The 20,785-nt window shown below is 36.1% G+C and overlaps 1 protein-coding gene across 2 annotated transcripts in view; it reads left to right on the top strand.

The window, feature by feature from the left end:
* The window catches only part of samd12 (sterile alpha motif domain containing 12), a 102,783-nt gene that overhangs the window by 5,392 nt on the left and 76,606 nt on the right, over positions 1-20,785 (top strand). For both annotated transcript variants that reach the window (XM_052584998.1, XM_052584997.1), the window contains exons 2-3: positions 12,119-12,309; positions 14,229-14,358. In XM_052584998.1, coding sequence (XP_052440958.1) covers positions 12,119-12,309; positions 14,229-14,358 — 321 coding nt within the window. The remainder of the gene's footprint in view (positions 1-12,118; positions 12,310-14,228; positions 14,359-20,785) is intronic.

Genomic DNA, 20,785 nt, shown 5'->3' with positions numbered 1-20,785 from the left:
AAATCTTAACCTTAGTAAAAAGAGCAATATAACAGTCCATTTGCCACGGTGTGTTATTTTCTCACAGGTAACGTTATTGATAAAAAATGCTACAGTGACAGAATGTACAGGCATGTGGTGTAATTCATATCTATTAAAATCATCTTTACTGTAACTATTACATTACTTGTACAATAACAAAATAAATAATTGATTTGCTTACCTGTCTATCAATACACTTGCGAGAGCAGAGTCTCTGTCAAGTCCAAGATTTTCGCACAGCTCTCTTCATCTCATAGACGCCTGGCCGATATTTATCCTGGTTTTATTCCTCCGTTTGTCACACAGTCTGTCATACAGACGCTTACGTTTTACTGGCACTTCAATACTCGCCAAAGAGTAATCGTGATCCATAACAACGACAACCAAACCATACGTGCAGCTATAACATAACCACCACTTCCTCATTTGACCATGTGATTTTTCCGGTGTGGTGGAACATCACATGGTCTACACTGGAAAAAAAGTATAGAGCAGACATTGCGTCACTGAGAGGCGACATTTCTTTTCCGGGACGGCCAGTTATTTAAAATCGGAATTTCTCTGAAATAAAAAATCTTTGGAGACTTTTGAGATATTGTAAGTACACAACTGGAGGAAATATATCACACTGTGCAAGTTATTTTCGGAAATTTTATTACAAAATTCCTACATATTGGAGCTTTAATAGTTAGTAAGTTAGGCTAGTTAAGTTAAGAGAAAGGGTAGGAATAAGGCATTAATATGTGCTCTAGAAGTATTAATAAACAACCAATATGATAGTAATAATGTGAATGCTAATAAGCAACTAGTTGAGCTCCTAAACTAAAAAATCAAATGCAATTTTCATGCGCATCTCGTCAATAAAGGCCCCTTTTGATTAGAACTACATCTCCAGCATGTGTGTTCAGATCAGGGTTGCCAGGTTTTCAAAACAAATCCTGCCCACTTGCTTCTCAAAACTAGTCCAAAACTAGCCCAATCGCATTTCCAGCAAGTTTTTTTTTTATTTTAAATGGGTTGCCTTGGTAAAATTCGCATTTTAGGGACTAAACATCACGTTATTGGTGTTGGGGTCGCTTCAACCCGCGGACATGGAAAAACAACCGCGGACTTGGCAACACTGGTTCAGGCGGAGCAGCATTTACTACACAGAGCCATAGTCCACCGACAAGCTACACAAAATCACTTTCAAAATCAACAAAGAATTGCCTGTAATTGTATTAAAGGCCAACCAATGTTGCCAAGTCTGCAGTTGTTTTTCATGTCTGCGGTTCGAAGCGACCTCAATACAAATAACGTGATGTTTAGTCCCTAAAATGCAAATTTTAAAAAGGGGAACTAAACCGAAACATTTTTATTTTATCGCCCGGAACAAAATGCGATTGGGATAGTTTTGAGAAGTAATTGGGCAGGTTTTGTTTTGAAAACCTGGCAATCCTAATTTGAACGCACATGCTGGAGACATATTACTAATCACAGGAGTGCCTTTACTGACAAGATGCGCATGAAAATCACATTCGATTTTTTTGCACCGCCCTACAAGTTATGCTTCAAATTTGGTGTCAATAAGTTTATTTTTCTTTAGGATTTAATGGGGATCCATGAAATTTATCAAAAGATACTGTAAAGACTTTTGCAATGAGATATATTTCAAATAAATGCTATTCTTTGGAACAGTGTACGGTGTTAGACAAACCTGAAAAATATGGTTTCCACAAAAATATTAAGCAGCACAACCATTTTGATCATAAATATTTCTTTAGTGCCATATCAGCATATTAGAATGATTCGGTCCAGATAATACACTTAATACTAGTGAAATTTAGAGATGAAGGGATCATGAGTGAATCATTATGCTGCAGGTCACAAGGGAGAAAGGCAAGTGGGTACCGATTTTCCCAGGCATCTCAGATGTTATGCCATTGATATTGTAGAAGTTAATTTGAGTTGTTTAGAAATGTAAGAAGAAGCTACATTTACAGAATGTATAGATTGCAATTATGTATCTTGGCTGGAGGCTAGGAAAAGATATAACCCAAAGGAGGCTTTTATGCATTTGTTAGTTATAGAATGTTTGCCTTCTCAAGGTATGAATCATATGGAAGTTTGATATTTATGTAACGATATCACAAAACTTAAATATGCTTGGCGAATTAGAAATAGGATTTACAGAATGATGCCTTGAAAGCTGTTTACTCAACTCATATTGAAGCTGGTCGACTTGCAGATATTGAAAATAGTGTTTGTGTAGCAACTTTGTTCTGAAGGTTTCAGACTTTGTAGGCTTAGAAAGCGTGGAAACAGATTAATATTGTTATGCACCAGTTTGAGAGGTTTAACTCCATGCCATTGATACATAGGTGCACCTTTCTTTTTCCAGCTCTTAAAACTTTGTTGTTTGAGGGAAATTTTTTATTATTTATTGATAACAATCTCCTCAGCTGCAGCTCTCAAATGTCATTAAATTGTATATTCGAAATGAAAATACGTATTCATATTCATGCATTCCTCAGTAAGTTACCTATGCAACCGTTGACACCTTAACAATGTAAAATATTTGTTTCTCATAGTTGAAGTGGGGTAAAAATTGCTTGTCTTGGCATATTATGTACATTTCTTTTTATGAATGCTATGTGAACAAGTAAGGAGCATCGATCGAAGGAGCATCGATCTGATAAGTCTCAGGGAGGGATCAATATGAATTGCCCTGCACATCTATTTATTCACTCCTCGAAGCTATTTTTACTTTAGAGAGTTGACACTGAAGGGAAGGGATAAAGATAGTCAGTCTAATTTAAGCCTTGATTAATATTCATCTGAATTGAGGCTAGAAGAGCTGGCTGCTATTGTCATGTTCACAGCAATGAAGCATATTAAGTTTGCACAAGTGTGCATGTTCAAAGGTTTTTTTGGTATTTTTAGTATAGTATCTCTTTTAGTGAATTGAACCAAGTAAAGGATGGATTGATTCGATACTGAGATATGTTATCAAACTTTTTTATTTTTTTGTTGTTGTTTTTTTTACAATATCTTAATGTCAAATTTGTATGGTATGGTTATACATCTGCTGCCTGATGATACAGGCCAATTTTTGGACATTTCAATGTTTTCAGCATTTAGATTAGTTCAATTGTCAGTATCCTCAGATCATAAACTTTATTTATTAGCATTATTTTGGACTCACATTTAGTTTTCTGCAAGATAAGCTTCTTATTTGCATGCTAAGCAATGCCATTCCAGCTGTTGTGGTCAGTAATAAGTCATCTGCTGTCAAGATTGCAGGTAGATTCATTGGATGCCTTGAATGAATCACTTGATTCACACCGAGCTGAAATATACTTTTCAGAGCATTTGTTTGTAAGGCTGTCACACAAAAGTTAACAAGCTAAATATCACAAAATGCTTGCAATTAGTTGTGTACTTACATGTACAATACAGCTTTGAAGCAGTCACTGGATGTTTGCTTTAGTATAATTTGGGTAAAGAAATCAATCACATATTAGGGGAAGTGACATGTTTTATATGAGTAATACAGTGCTGAATCTGTATGTTGCTGAGCTTGATTTGTATTGTATGCTAATTGTCACCATTGGCAGGAAATAGCAGATATCATGTATCCCTTTCCTTGGTTACAAATGCTGAGGCTACGTATCAGATTTGGGTAGCCACAACCAGTTGAAAGTGGGGAGGTCATAAATAATGACAACAGAAAGACTCTTTTGAGTAGCATAAAGAACAAATAAAATGAGAACAAAAGAAGATGATGACAGCTTCTCTTTTGTGGATCTTGAGAGATTTTTTACAAATATAAAAAGTGCACCGTCCCAGTGAACAGATGCCATGCAAGAAACTCCTTGTGTCTGTAACTAGTCACAAATCCCTAAAAAAGGATTTGGAAATGCTTTCAGAATCTTGCTTCTGATTAAATATTTATATCTGTCTCAGTACTTTGCGTCCATATTAACTTGCAATACTTGCTATTTATAATCTCTCAGAAGACCGTGACTGTTTCAAAAGTGCAGTGAGTGTTTTGCCTCTGTTTTGTCTGCTAAGCAAGTTATTGGTAGGTCAGTGCTGAAGATATTTTTTACAGTAAAGTTGTGTTTATTTAAAGTGGGTCACTAGCTTTTTGTTGTAATATATTTGGAACAATGTACAATACATCTTAGTATGCAAGGTTTTATTTTTTTTATTTATTTATTTTTTTGCTCTGCATCAGTTGAATGAATTGTAAAAGATCAAAACCCTGGAGACATTAATGCTGGGGACATAAAATTCAGTCTTAACTTTTGATACGATGTCAGATTGAATCACTTTAGAAATGATGAAGGGAAAACCTTCCTCTTGTTTTTCTGGTCAGACTTGAACCCGACTGACCATCGTTACCATGAGATCCAGATTGGATTTGGAGATGTAATGAATTCATGCTTTGTCTTCCAGGGCAGGGTCCAATATCCGTATCCAATTCCAGAATTAAGGTGACCTACTTTATAGAGCAGGGACAATCGCTTGATCTTGGATGATAGCTTAAAATTGAGAAAGGGGGCCAAGATTGGAAGCTTTTACTTGGCTCACATATGGGACAATTAGCTCTCTCTTCCCTCTTTCTCTGTGCATCTTCAAAGAGCTCAATTAGAGCTTTAGCAAGCGTGTAACAAGGAGTCCACTGAGTGGTCCTGAAGTGGCCCTGCTGACTTGAAAGCTGTTCTTCAGAGTTTTCCGAGTTAGCATTATTGAATATCTTCTCCAATTTCAACTGCAAAGGCCTGTATATTTAGATCTGTCTGGCAGATACAATTTCGCTAGTCAAGTCAGTCATATTATTACATGATCTTGAGATACTTGTACACCCTGTAAAGCATTTAAAATGTGGATATAGGCCTGCAGTGTAGTTTGACCTTTTTAAAATCTTAGGAGGCCAAAAATGCTGTATGTTCATCTCACAGCAAATGCCACTGATAATCACATGTAATATTTCTGTTATTTACTGTGTATAGTGTGTAAAATAAACATACTGTAATGTTTATACTACATTATAAGTCAAGATTTACATGGAAGTAGGAATGGGCATTTAAAAATATTTATATACAAAAATATTGTATTCTAATATTTGGCCTCATAAAAAATATATGCATTTATTTAAGTTAGGTTTAATGAGAAATACACTATTGTTAATCAAGTTTTTGTTCGGTTTCTGAACCAGCTTATAATTCAGCATTATACACAACATTCTACAACAAAGTTACATTATATCTCAAGGTTTTATTTGTATACATACGCCGCATGCATAATTAGTAGACACATAATTTTTTTTAAGCACATTTTACCAATTCCAAACCACATCAATCTTAATAAATACTATTAATTTTGTATTTAATCACTTATGACGATCTTTTCTGGTATTTATTTTATAGCTTTGATTATGTTTACAGTGTGCAATATAACGTGTTTATGTTTCGCGTGAAAAAAAAACACAATTCACCTATCTGTATATCTCTGTTTTCACTGTCATAAAAACGGGCTGATGACTTCCTTGTTCTATGAAGTCCCTCCTTCAGAAATACGTAACGAGTTCTGATTGGGCCAGCGGTTCCTGTGTTGTGATTCGACAGCAGCTGAGCGCACGCGACCCTCCTGAAAACGCGATTGGGCTAGTTCTGGAGTAATTTTGAGAAGCAAGTGGGCAGGAGCATGTGCTGGAGATGTACTTATAATCACTGGAGCGTTTTTACTGACGAGATGCGCAAGAAAATCGCATTCGTTTTTTTGCACAGCCTTAACATCTAGTTAACAAAGCTAAACAGCGTTGCCCTTTGTGTAATAAGTTACAGAAACTGTTAAATGCACCAACTTAAATAATAAAATACACTTACTGGTTGTGGTCCATAAACAACGCCTTCTCCAGACAAAGAGGGAACTGCTCCATCTTTCAAGAATAATCTTTGTGTGAATCCGGCATTAAACTGATTGAGATTGAGGAAGTTGTCCTCAGCAAAATGTGCTGCACATAGTTTTACATGTGGATTATAATTTTCAAGGAACCGAGTTAAACATAAATTGTCACCGCTAATCTCCAAGTACAGCGTCCCAAACAAAGATGATTGGACTCCGCGATGAAAATAACAGCGTTTCTACGACATGGCGACGAACACAAACATAGCACTTCCTTATTCTCCGTCGGAGCGCAACAAGGCCACGCCCCCTTTTTGTGAATTCATATGGGTGGAGGTTAGTCAAAAAACTGTTTTCGTGGCGTCATTACTGCAGGAACTAGAGGGATGTAGTCCAAACGGGTCGTTTTTTGTAAGCGAATTCTGTTAAATAAAATATCTCGCTTGGCATTGAACTTTGAGCTTTAGAATTTTGCAGATATTATTTATACTCTCGCAGTCACGCAGAACCTTTGCATGCACGGTTATTGCAAGACATATTACAGTGGTAACGTTTTTGTTTTTTTGTTTTTGGCTAAATCACCTTTTAGATAGGATGTCAACAACCGCTTAAAAATAACTTAATTTACTATGTACAGATAAGTGCATATGTATTATTTTTATTGTTATTTAATTCTATCATAATACCATGAACTGCAGTGAAACTGCTATACAGTTGAATTTATTTATACCATAGTACAGTGTTTAACAGGCGTGTATGTATGCAAATTCAATCTCTGCCAGCAGGAGTCGCTGTTGGAGTGGTACAGATCAAGGTTTCCCCGGTAACTGCTGTACACAGCAGTGGTCCGCTCAAAAAACTGCTTTAACAGACATTACATGCAAGATTAAATTAAAATTTGTTTTTCTGAAAACAGTGATATAAAAACACCGGCACTCATTGTATGGGAATCACTGTAATCTCATAATTGTAAATTCTGCAGATTACATCATTGTCCAGTATTGTACTGTCAGCAATAGCAATTTATTATAAAGACATACATAATTATTCAGGTGCATGTGTAATAACAAAAAAAAAAACCTAGAAGGCTACAGCAGCACTTTTTCTTCATCGTCTTGCCTGATTGCACTCAACCAAGCCTTCTAACCACGACTTCGCCCCTCCCCACCCCCCAACAATTTGAATTTCGAGTCTCCAGGAAGGTTGCATTGAAGGTTGAATTGAAATTACAAGGTGTCAGGTTCTGAGAGACTTTGCTTGGGTAAAAAATCCTAGAAAATTACCCTCACTTAATTAGAATAACATGCTGAAGTATTGTGAAATACATTGAGACATTATATTAAATACATTCATTTTTATAGGCTTTGTGGACAGATAAGTTTTGAGTGACTCTTGAAGGACCAGCACCACATCCTCTTGTACCACTGTTTGAAGAACTTCAATCTCCCAAATAAAAAGTTTTTAATACTTTTTATTTTTCAAATAATTATTACAGATCGAATGTTTGACTATTTGTGCACACCCCTATTTGGAAGAAGAAAAAATTATCTAGAACCATAATAGTCATTTTCCTTCCTAACCACTTGCCATGATACATTTCTGTTGTTATGAATATGTATTATTAAGTTGCCTTATAATTGTCTTGCAGTTTTTCACAGTGGGATAGTTGGGGTCAGTTCTTTTTTCCCCACCTTTTCTCTATTTTTTTATTTTTTTTATTCGGCAAGGATGCAATATATTGACAGTAAAGACATTTATAATGTTACAAAATATGTTAATTAAAAAACTAAACTTTGGATTCATTAAATTATCCTAAAAAAGTATCAGATTTTCCACAACAATATTAAGTGTGCAGCACAACTGTTTTCAACTTTGATTATAAAAAGAAATGTTAGAATTATTTCTGATCATTCTGATCAATAATGGCTGCTGAAAATTCAGCGTTGTCCTCACAGGAATAAAGTACAATTTAAATATATTAAAATCGAATACAGTTGTTTTAAATTATGATATTTCACAGTTCTTTTGTTATTGGTCAAATAAATACAGCCTTGGTGACTCCTTAAAAAATCTTAAATCTTACAAACCCCAAATTTATGAAAAGTAGTGATATAAAACATTCATAGATTATATTTTCACAAATGCTTTATAAATGAGTTAAAGAAAAAATAATCAAATGGCAATTGGCCTCTTAATGAAATTAACACATAAAACTATGCTTTTAAAACTAGAATTTAAATCACATCAGTCTAGTCATTAAGTCAAGGAGAGCAGCATGGTCTGGTCATAGTTGTTGGTTTCTCCTTATGGATAATGTATATACTGTAATAGGTTAGTGATTTCCACCCTCCTTCAGTGTGTGTGCATCAGAGCAGTTGACACACACAGCCCTCACAGCACAGTAGACCAGGCTTTATTTCTTCACCCCATCCAACTAGTGATGTACGTTTGTGTTCTGAATCAGCTGATTCTCAACCAACTCCACTTCTGTTTCTGGGTCACACGCTGAGTGCACAAACAAACCACTCCACTTTTGAATGACCTGCCATCTAGCCTTACTTCAGATTGCACAGCCAAACCCATCATGAAGCACACTAGAGCGCTGCAGATGATATACTCACTATACTGCTGAGGCTAAGGGTAATGTGAGTTGTGATTTTCAGACACTATTGAGCTGAATCGATCCTCTTTTCATTCATCCTTTCCGGCCTTTCGCATTATAGGAAATGCTTCACTGTGTAAACCAACCCTACTTTCCTTCTCATTTAAACGGAGAGTTGATAAAAATGTTATTTCACTTTATCACAAATCACATTATCAGCCTTTTGTTTTCTTTTGAATAATCTTAATTCAGCAGCTCTTAATATTGTCAAAAACATGCAGTGCTTGCAAACTTGTGTAATATTCATCTTCTGTATATTTGTGTGAAGAACACTGTAATTTGTTACCCTATTTTCCATCAAACATTAATCTTAAATATTTATTTGATGTATGTTTGATGTCTATGGAAAGGAATGTAAGCAAATAGACTGCATTGTACTGGACTGCAATGCATTAATGGAATTTTTTTGTAAATATGACATGAGGCATCATGTTTGAAATGCAAAAACCAGTTATGTTTGATAATGTAACTTACATCCAAATTCATGTTATGCTTCATAAGGTGCACTTTTTGATTTGAAGGCTACAACAAAGGGCATTTCTGATTAAAAAAAAAAAAAAAACTTTAGGCTGCTCACAGAGGGGCAATTATTTGATCAAAATACAGAAAATATAATAATACATAGTATATAACTAATTTATGTTAATTTAAAATAACTGTTTCTGTTTAAATATTTTATATAGGGATGTCCCAAGCTGATCTCAAGGATCGGGATTGGAGCCAATCAAGCATTTTTTTAACTGATCAGTATTGGCTCTCCAAAGCCTGATTCTCATGATGGTGTTGTGCAGTTGGAGGCAGCATGCACCTTTAAGAGTGTTTACCAACCGCCATTAAAAGCAAATGAAGTTGTTGAAATTTACGTGCATAGCACAAAAAGAAAATAATACAACAAGTTTATATCAGTAGTCCCATATTTATAATTGTGTCCACACCGTCTGTGTACAATGTCTACCATTGATACATGTTTACATCTAACAATGTCTTTATACAGTGTGTGCATACATATACATAGAGACAATATGACAGTATCTTGGTATCGACAGAAATATTCAATGACTTGGATCGGATGGGGGGCACAAAAAACCTAATCGGGACATCCTTAATTTTAAAATGGAATTTATTCTAATGATGGTACATATTAACATAATTAAAATTTTTGGGTGAACTAGTGCTTTAAATGAGGGGTAGGAAAGCAGGGCTGGATTAAACCATGAAGCATCTCTCGCTTCATTCTTTTCTCAGTGCGCATGTCGTACAGAAGAGAGGAAGAACGTTCTGATCTATATTTAGAGGCTAAGGCAGAAAAAGCATCCTACCCACCTCAAGGCCCAACATCATCCTCCGGCACATGTACACCCCTCCAAACACACAAATCAAGGGCAATGCTCTGTCTTTGAGATGAATGGATTTTGTGAGTGTGTGTGTTGTAATGTGTATTGGTGTGAATTAATGATAGTAAACGTTATGGGATGCAAGACAATTTTTGGAATAAATTCCAGCAATAAAGTGAAAATTGAGTTAAATGTATAATTTTATATATCCTGTGGAGTGCCTGGCCATTAAACAACCTGACCGAATGGTTTCAATTTTGTGGAACCTAAGAAAGATGGAGAGGGAAGCATGGAGAAAAGAGAAAGGGAGGGAATCCGAGAGAAGGAAATGCTTCGTGCTTTGCATGCTAAGTTGCTTTTGTTTCAAGGCTGCTTCTTTTCTTGTAGATGCTCTGGCTCTGTCTGTTTTGGAACTGACACATCACACAGGATGAATATTCCCAGCATTCACAGCAACAGGGGCTCAGTAAATAATAGCAGAGCAATTTGTTCTGCTCAAGTTATCAGTCATTCTCTCACTAAATGGTGTTCAGCAGATGTCATCATGGCTTAGATTCATTTGATGACCCGTTACGCAATGCCACAGGCTGGTGTTAGCACTGAGAGCTTGTTGAGCTTATCATCCCAGTAGAATTAAAGATACAATTACAATTCTTAAAATACACTCACCTTCATGTCAACCAGTATGACTCACTTTCTTTACACTAAAAGAGATTTCACAGAATGTCCAAGTTGCTCTTGTGCTCTCATCCATAAAAAGACAGTGGATAGGCTGCAAAGCTCCAAAAATGACAAAAAGCACAAATAAAGCATTGTAAAAGTAGTTCTATGAATTATGCACTATATTAATATAGTCTTCTAAAGCTACATACCGTTTACTCTCAATGTATGGAAAGGAGCAGCATGGACATTCTGCTGAACATCTCCTTTTGTGTTCCGCAGAAGAAAAGATTAATTAATGTTTTAAAAAGACACAAACAATGCAAAACAATGACAGAATGTAAGTTTTTGGTTAACCTGTCCCTTGTATTAACTAATTTTCCCCCGTGGTTGTTAAATGCTCTATTATAAGACGCTTGTTTATTGTTTGCAAACAGATGGGATGGAATTTATTGAATTATTAACTATTAAACAGTTGGCATTTCTGATGCTTCAGTAATGATTTTTTTAGTCACATGTACTCAGAGTGTAATCACATATGGCTGTCTTGGAGATCTGTGGATAGTCATTAACCACCCTATGTTTCAGCTATGAGGCAGCACTCGGTTTTATTTTGGGCTTTTAATTCAGTCTTCAGCTTTGTGTAATTTCTGCCAGAACAAGCTTCGTCTGGCTCTCATCTGCTTGGCCTCAATTCACTTCAGATAACATGACAGACGGATTTGTTCAAGTGTTTTTCTCTTTAACGCTCTGCAGTTTGTCACAGCGACAGACAGAAATGTGCTCTGTAAGCAAAAGCTTTTAAGACGGAGTTTTAAAAGATTTCTTTCCTTCTTTTTTATTAACATTTTTGTACCTAAAATAATCACAAAATGGTCTGTAAGCATTAACCAAATGATTGTTCTCACTGAGAAATATAAAAGCCCTGTTTTATTATTATTTTTTATATAAAAGTTACAAGATATTCCATGTCCATTAACATTATGGTGTGTGAGACCTCTGATTTCAATCAGCCAGCATTATAAAAATGCTGTAGTGTCTATCAGACCTCGGAAGATGTATAATTTTGTCATCTTATGCCATCTAGAGGACATTGTGAAACGTATTTATTAAATAGCATGCCTTAAATGCTGGATTTAATGCTTTGTATTCTTCAGAGACCCGGCAAAATGCTAGTTTTGGTAATGCAAATCTTATTTTATTATTACATATTACAAAATAATAATAATAATTTTAAAGGAGGTGCTATTTAAAGCAACATTTTCTGCACTACCTCCATTTGTCATTGCCCAGACAGGGAGACTTGAGCTTGAGCGCACTTCAGCTCTTAATATACATTTTGCAAGATGTAAAACTGAATTGCTGTCAATAACTTATTCATAATATTGTGTGTTAAACCTTCACTGGTGAGTCGTTTCATGTCATTTTGCTATGTAGTCTGGAAAGAGTCATCAGTTACAGCTACAGTTTGTTCACATCTTCACACAATGGCTCCACCTCATGGCCATTATTGGTCACTAACCAGTCCTGGACTTGTTGTTTTCCACAGCTGTTCACTGCAATCTGACCCAGAATGGGATTGACCATCAGGTGTGTGCAGAGGATGTGACCTCACACCTGGAGGAAGTGTCTGTTGATCACGGACTGGATGATGACAGCCCAGGCTTTCAGGACCAAAGTCCTGGTTTCCAGCGACGATCTCCACCTCAGCGCTCTGTCTCAGAATCTGAGCTCTCCAGGGTGAGAAGAGATTCAAGACTATTACCATGATCTCACACGCTAATGACTTCTAGAATTATGCTACCGCTTTAAAGTTTGGGGTCTTTTAAAAGAATAATATTTTATGCTCACCCAGACTGCATTTATTTGCTCAAAACTACAGTTGAGCAATATTGTGTAATCTTGTAATATATTCTTGCAATTTAAAATAAGTTTTCTTTTAAAATATATTTTCAAATGTGACTTATTCATATGATGGTAAAGCTGACATTTTTTCATTTGAGATTGGAATGAATTATAGCCCCTTTTTTACAGTTTCTGCTACTATCATTTAATAAGTGATGCAGAGTTAAAATCTGCATTGGCTTCTTTAAACAAAAGCTAGCACATTTTCTCACTGCACACATTAAACTCACTGACATCACACATATTTTTGATAGTTAAACCATTCACCACGAGATGGCGCTCCAATCCACGGAGTCTGTGCATTGTTGCTCTGATTTAGGCTGTCTGTCTTATTAAATTTCAGTTAAATTTACAGCCAATCATATATAAACATTTGAGCCATATATTTGAGAAATAGACAAGTTAATCAAATCGCCATACATCCAACAATAAAATGCATTAATAAAAACGCATATTGTCATTTTCATTGAAGCCATATATTTTTCTCTGTCATCTTTAATAATGCATTTTGTTTATATCGACCAACCCTTCAAGTCATAAGCCTACAATGCTTCCAATATGAATTCTGTCTCCTGTTGTTGTAGATGATTATTTTAGTGCTGTTATGCATTCATATCTTCAAGTCATCATGCTTTGTTGCTATAGTAACATGAAAATTCTTGAATGTCTAATTATACCAAGGACAGAATGACTGTGACATTGTGTTTGCATGCGTGTGTTATAATTTAAAAGCTCACTGAGATATTCCTCCCCTCAATATCTCATCTGTCACTCGTCTTCATTTAATTGGCTGGGAATCCACCTACAAAGCCGTTCCCACTTGTCTCCTACCTCCAGGAACTTCAGAACTGGTGACTCTGTCCTCACAACTTCTTAAAGTCTTCCGTGATCGGAGCTCACGATGGTATCTCCACTCGCACTGCTCTTTCGATGCAGTGTAAAGTGTCTTTATATTAAACCTCATCAATCCTTTTGTAATACTCTGTCAGTGATCACGGCTCCGCGGGCCTGCCCTCGCAGCTCAGTGGCACATATCTTGGGTTAATTAGCTCGGTGCTGTATTTAGTTGGGCTGTGACTCTCGCCCCACTGGAGGTTGTTTCTACTGACTCAGTGTCTGTTTGTTTGCCCGAGCTCTTGTCGCTGCTGAATTAGCCTGAGTCCTAAAGGTAGCGTACACTTCAGCTCTCAACAGCGCTGTCACAATGGCCCTTTTTCCAGACGCTCTGAATTCAGCTCACACCACACTCAAATGGCAAGTATTGGCATTCAAACAGGAGGCGGTCATTAAATGGATAGTTCACCCAAAAATGACATTTTGTTATTATTTATTCACCCCTCGCGTTCTTCCGAACTCGTGTGACTTCTGTGGAATACATTTAAGAATGTGTCAGTTGCTGTTTTTAATGCAATTACAGTGAATGGGAACTGAAGCATTTAAGCCTTAAAAAGGTCACAAATAAAAGTGGTCCATATTTTTCCACATTTAATGAAGTTATGTGACCAGTTTATGTGAGTATCCAGTGAAGTTTATTCACCATTGATCAGTAAGTTTAACTTAAGAACCAGATCATTTGTACAATAAATGAATCTTTCTGACTCGTTTTGTGAAGTGCTTCAATCAATTTATAGAAAAGATCTAATTCATTTATAATTTAAATATTGCATATAGCACAAACCATGATGAAAAAATGAATAGTTTCTTCTGTAAGGTTCCAGAAAACAATTACATTGTTCTCTTTTTCCCTTGCCCAGCCGGGAACTGTGAAGCTGTCCAAACCCGTGGCCCTGTGGAGCCAGCAGGACGTGTGTAAATGGCTGAAGAAACACTGTCCCAATCAACACCAAGTCTACAGTGACTCCTTCAAGCAGCACGACATCACAGGTAAACACAGGCACCCTGTCAGTCCTACAGTGATCTTGTCCAAGGTCAAATACCCACAGTCCAACGCTTACGCACGCATTCCACTAACATTAAGACATTCATAATGGCACTGCCATTAATTGCTGCCGGCTCAGCCTAGATGATTGCATTCTGATGTTTATTAGCTCAGCAGGGGTTCCTGTGTAGTTGAGGAGGCATGTCAGGGGAATTTATGTATGCTTGTGTCGTTTTAATGTTGTAAGCTAACTTGTAGTGATGGATGAATGTACCATGGTTTTTCATGTTGTATTGTGCTTTAATGTGTTCCTACTTCAAGAAGCATTATAGAGATGAATTGCTTTCATGGTGCAGGCATAGCATCAAAATCCAATATGTTAACATTTTGTAGGTGTATACTCATATTATATTATATTATATTATATTATATTATATTATATTATATTATATTATATTATATTATATTATATTATATTATATACTTAAAAAGCAATATCTAATTATAATGTACAGTTTATTACTCACACACACACACACACACACACACACACACACACACACACACACACATATATATATATTTTTAACTCTAAAATTGCAATCTTTGATTTGATAAAATAGAAATGTTAAAATGTGTAGTTGGAAATCAGGGTCAATGGTATTTTATTCCCAAGATGTCCTTCTTATTAAAGTGGGAGATGAAGTATACCAAAATCAAACTTTGCGGTCAAATAGATCATGGAGTGATTTGCTCTGCTTTGTTTATAATCATGACTTTCTTTGCAGTAGTGTAATCGCACAGTGCTGATGAACTGAGGTCCTTTAATCAAGAGCAGTCGTCCTGTAAATGTTCAGTTTCCAAGGTCTCTTGATGAAAAGCCTTTGTGGTGATTTATCATGATTTGGCCAACTGATCTCAACTGTCATGAGTAATGCTAACTAAAGCAGTGTTATGTCCATTCTGGATTGTTCTAGTTTGACTGGAAGAATTGTGAATGTGATTTGCATTAGGGTGATGCGTGATCCAATTAGCCTAAATTTATGCAGAAAATATGCAAACTGCTCGATTTGATGATCCAGTATTAATTAACTGGAATCAGTTCATAAACATCAGGCCTTACCAATTAGAGACACAATACAATTTGCATCCATCTCTGGTCATACCATGCATAGCTTAACACATTTCATTAGAGTAAAGAGAGATGGATCAGTGCCAAATCACAAAAATACAATGTTAAAAACTAACTTGCTTGTGCAAAAGCACATTAAACAGATGCTTTCTGGTGTGGTTTTCTTCCATACCACTGTGTTTTTCTGCATCTTAAACATTTTAAACATATCTGAATGAATGAGATGAAGATCATTTGCACATTAGTTATATTCTATACATCTCTAATATTGGACTATATTATGTGATAAACATTTGTTTCTTCTTAACAACAATCTTATTTTATCTTATCTTAAGGTTAAGCCATATGTCTGAGAACCTGTATGCCATTTAGGTATATTTTTAATTCATTTAATTATTTTATTGTTTCAAAAGGTAAAAAAATAATGCATCCATCAGAGCTTCAAGGGTTGTGGAGTTATAAAGTGAAGCCTCTGAAACTGGTATTGATTAATCATTATGTCTTCATCAGATCACATTTTAGAGTCCATTCATTCTGAAATTCACAGGATTTTTGAAGATTTCGCCAATGCTTTCATTCAGCTTTACATCAAACCAAGCATCCTCAAATACAGCTTTGAGAGAGCATGATATTACTACCTATTAAGTTACCTAATGACTTACTATTAAGTGTCGGTTTGTTTCCGTTTGAACCAGAGCGTAGTAAGATAAACCTTTGCATCGCCAACATACGACTGTTGAGATTCTCCCTCACCATTTCGACACATCTCCCAAATCGCTCTGAGAGTTTGACTGGAACACCGAGCTGTCATTAAAAATGCATTAAAGCATATTAAGGCATAATTAGATATTAGTCCCTAATCTGCAGTAATTACAAAGACAGAGGCAGTGAGTGCTTTGGTAAATGAGTTAAGCACATATTTTTGATAGCGTAGGTGTAATCAGGGGAGAAGGTGCACTCATTTTGTGTAATATACAGCCAAGGAGATAAGAGAGAATGACTGAACCAGAGCTGCTCTGTCAGATACAATGAAAATCTGGGCTGGATTTCAAATAGACGTCAATCCCATGGGCCACAGCACAGTAGGGTTATGAAAATACAACACTATATAATACCACAATTAATGCTGTTAAATAACCAGCTGTTATTGGACAGATAGTGGCTAATTGGACATTAAAATGAAATAATCATTCAAGAACTGTTGTGAGTGTTTTGCCAGTGTTTCTTATTTATTTATGTGCGCAAGGTCTAGCATAAGACTGATGGTCAGATCTGTTTTATGGATGGCAGTGCAAACAGCAAAAACCACATTAAATGGCATTTTCTATTACAGTTTGGGCTTTTTTCTAAATTGAACGAGTACTGGATATTAATCATATTTCAATTTAAAGTGCATCATAACATATCAGTTAAAACAGCCAGGTCAGAATGATTGTTTTTTGTTGTTTTTGTTTTTAAAGCAATGTAATAATTTGTGCCCTTGAGTTACTGTAAAAAAAGAATATGTAGGACTGTAGTGTGATGGCAAGGCATTAGTCATTAATATTTTATGAATTTTATATTTAAAAAAAAATGTTTTTTTAAATGAACAAAATTAATTATTTAAAAAATCATGCACATATTATTAATAAACTATGATAAATACAACACAATAATAAATACCAGGGTTGGATGTTTTGGGGTCAATTTAGCAGTGTCGCCTCTCCAGTCTGTTACTGTATGTGGTGCTTTTTAAAAAGTCATGTGAACAAGCATAATCACATTTTGGATTTAAGCAATAAAATCTGAAGTAGGCACTTTGACTTATGGTGTCACTGTAACCCAAGTGTCCATTTTTTTTAAGCATGTTTCACAGCAATTATGAAAAATGCCACTGTTCGGTCTGGCGTGGCTATTGGCAGCATCATCAAATCATACTGTAGTCCTGAATCATTTCATGATCATTGGATCATTCTCTGTGGTTTTACAGGAAAGAAAGGAAAGTTTGACATATCTTCTGCTGCAGGAGGATAAATGAATCCAGCTGGGATGTTTCTAGTAAACTGGCTCTTCTCGTGCTTCCACATGCACTGGACAGTCGATGTCTGTGCAGGCGTTCTGGCTCTTTGCTGGTCAGATCAGGCCAGAGAATACTGGGTGTGGTGAGACATTGGGTTTATTTATATGACTTTATTAAGAGTTATAAACAACTCATGCAAAAGAGACTCCCATCAGGCAGCACACCGGTGGTCTTGGCAAAGTTTATGAGCTTTTTTATGGGCCATATAGACTGCATTTGTCATGCAGTCCCAGTTTGATCTTTCTGTTCACAGTGAATTTATATGTATTTGAGTTTCATATTTAACATGAAAATTATATGTTGTAATATGGACATAGAAAATCAGATGTTTTCTGAAATGCCTCTTAAGACATTAATAGATCTTAAAAGATTTAACACGATTGCTTTGGAGTTAAACACATATTCAGGGCTAACACTTAAATAACTGCAATGATGTTTTCTACAAAACATTCCCAGCTTCCACTCTGGGCTGAATCAAAGGACCCAAACTAAACATCGACCTAATGTCACACCCTCTATAAACACAATCCTGTCTGTAAACTGCATGTAATGACGTCTGCACAGTAGTGACTCCAGTTTTACAAGTTATATGAATTCTTTGCTGGATTTTACATGGTACTTTCCATTTTTTTCAGTGTGCTGTTCAGTGACTATCAGAGATGTGATGAGGTTGAGATAGCTGGTGAAAAGCAGCATAGGCTGTAGGTTATCTAAATGAAATACCCAGTACTCTGATTATCTGAGACCGAATCAAAAATACATGGTCTCTTTCATTTGTTGGAATTGGCATTAAACCTGGAATTTGTGTCGCTAATTTGATACCAATGGATCTTAACCATTCATATTATATTTTTTGCTGTTACGATAAAAGGTTCATTAAAGTTAGGGAAGAAATTGTCCAATTGTATCCCAATAATCTGCTAAATCCCAGTGTAATTCAACTCTAGACTTCTGACTTCAAAGGAGCAGCCGTGTATATTTGGGATTCAGCACGATGTCTCTGCAGAACAGCACAGTTTCAGCCTTCGGTAGCACGGCGGTGATTTCCGCGAGCGGGATGATGAGGTATGAGCGTCTGAAATTGCAGTGTTCTGCAGGGATGCAATTCAGAGCCATCAGATCAATTTTTCAGTATTCTGGGGAGAAGGACGGAGAGGAAAGATCAGATTGAATTGTGGTGATGTTGGAGGATAAGAACATGATGTGGCCTGAATGAAACTACTGCAATTTTTGTGTTTCTAAGTATTCTGATGGGTGGGGTGTGGGGGGTGTACAGTGATATTCTATTGATGGCTACATTAACAATTAATATTTTGGCTGCTATTACTTGCTTTTTCAAGCATTTTATTCATCATGCTCTGATGGATGTTGAGGTGAGCGGTTTGCATGCCACTGTATATAGCGGATGACTCACACAACTGATGTTTTTCTGGATGGAGTGTAATGAGCATCTTGATAATGCTGCAGTTTTACATTCTGGTGAAATGGAGGCCGGCGGCACAGCATCAAATTCTGCTGTAGAGAATGGGAATCCAAATCACTCCGTGCTGGATTATGCCATGTTTTAGTTAACACTCAGGAGCACGCAGTGTAAACGCACGCAAATCACCACAGAAAAACCTGACTGGTTACTATTATTTTTTTTATTTTTTTTAAAACCATCTTAAATACTCATAGAATAAAACGGATTAATAATTAAGTCTCTTTAAATAAATAAAAAAATCACTATGTGGTTTGTCTGAAAGGCTGCAAATATTCATTATTCAGTCTCCTTCACTACACAGTGGTACTAATATAAGCTAATTGCTAAAACACTTTGGTTAGAGTAGCAAAACCATGGCTATTTTTTAAAAGGGGAGAATACATAGCTAGTTCTCAAACAGTGGATTATTTATCATTGTTATATATCATCATGTTGCCCAGTAAAACTGCTTAGTGTAAATAATTAAGAATAAAGAAATTATTATTATTATTATTATTATTATTAATTATTATTATTATTATTGAAATTATGTGTATTGTGGATGCTATGCAAAAAAATATCTTGACTTGACTGAACCAAGGTGAAGATTCTTACTATTAGAGATGGCGAACAACGATGCAAGTGATCAAATAAATTAATGAAACTTAATCTGTACAAACAAGTGGCTGGGTATCAACGAGCTGCCGCAAGATAATGTTTCCATATAGAATTTTCTTCTATTTGTATGTGAGGACTTATAGTTTTATGCAAACCACCATATATAATAAATCTACAGAGATCATTTATTAAGAACACGTCTTATTTGAGTTGTTTACCTCAAATTGATTGTATGATTAACACTTACTGTATCAACACAGCGTTAATCAAAAGCATAGGAATTTAATGCAGACATTGATGAGGGCTATGGCATAATTTACCCCTTATCGATGTCTGCAGAAAATACCTCTGCTTTTCCAGCTTTCTAACCCTGAAAAAATGCAAATGGCTTTGGCTAATGATGTAAAGTGAGCCATAACCACTCTAACGGACCTTAAGTAGAATAATATAAACACATTAATAATATCAAGCGTCTACATTCACTATATTACCCAGTCTCCACTGTACCATGACCTAAATTCCCAGAATGCATTGCCACTGTGACGGGATTCCCATTCTCTATAGGATCTTTCCAAATGCGCATGTCATGTGGAAAGACATGGTATGTTATGACTGCTCATTCATAATAGTTTGCCTCTCTGGTGGTCATGTAGTTGATTGACTTGACTGTCCCAGTTGACTGTTTTAGTTTTTCAGAGTAAAATACAAAATGTCTGCGCCACTGGAGCCACCAAATGGAATCGCCAAAAAATTGTGGTCAAACAGGTTTCTAGATAAAAACTGCCCCCGTCTGCTATTTGTCTAACATGCATAAGCCCCACCCCCAAACTGTAGGTTGAGCCACTGTTGCTACGTATGTCAGGCTGGGGATTCTCAAACCAAAAGTTAAATGCTTTGATATCGCCTCAGTGCCTGCAGATGACTGACTTACGGCTGTCTTTTCAGATTAAGCTGGGATACGAGAGCGTATTTTACATTTACACACTTAAACCGCTTTTAAATTATGCTGATTTTCCTCCTTGAAGTCATTAAGTAGAAGTTACGTTCACAATCAAGTGTGGGGTTGTTGCCAGCACAAATGCACATCGCTAAGCATCAATGTCTCTCTCTCCCTTTCTCTCCTTATGTTCTATTCATCCCTGTAACTCTTACTATCTGCCC

This window comes from Carassius gibelio, chromosome B19 (assembly GCF_023724105.1).
Source record: "Carassius gibelio isolate Cgi1373 ecotype wild population from Czech Republic chromosome B19, carGib1.2-hapl.c, whole genome shotgun sequence".
Lineage (NCBI taxonomy): Eukaryota > Metazoa > Chordata > Actinopteri > Cypriniformes > Cyprinidae > Carassius > Carassius gibelio.
The sequence above is the reverse complement of the archived record's forward strand: the minus strand, read 5'-3'. Positions and strand labels throughout refer to the sequence as shown.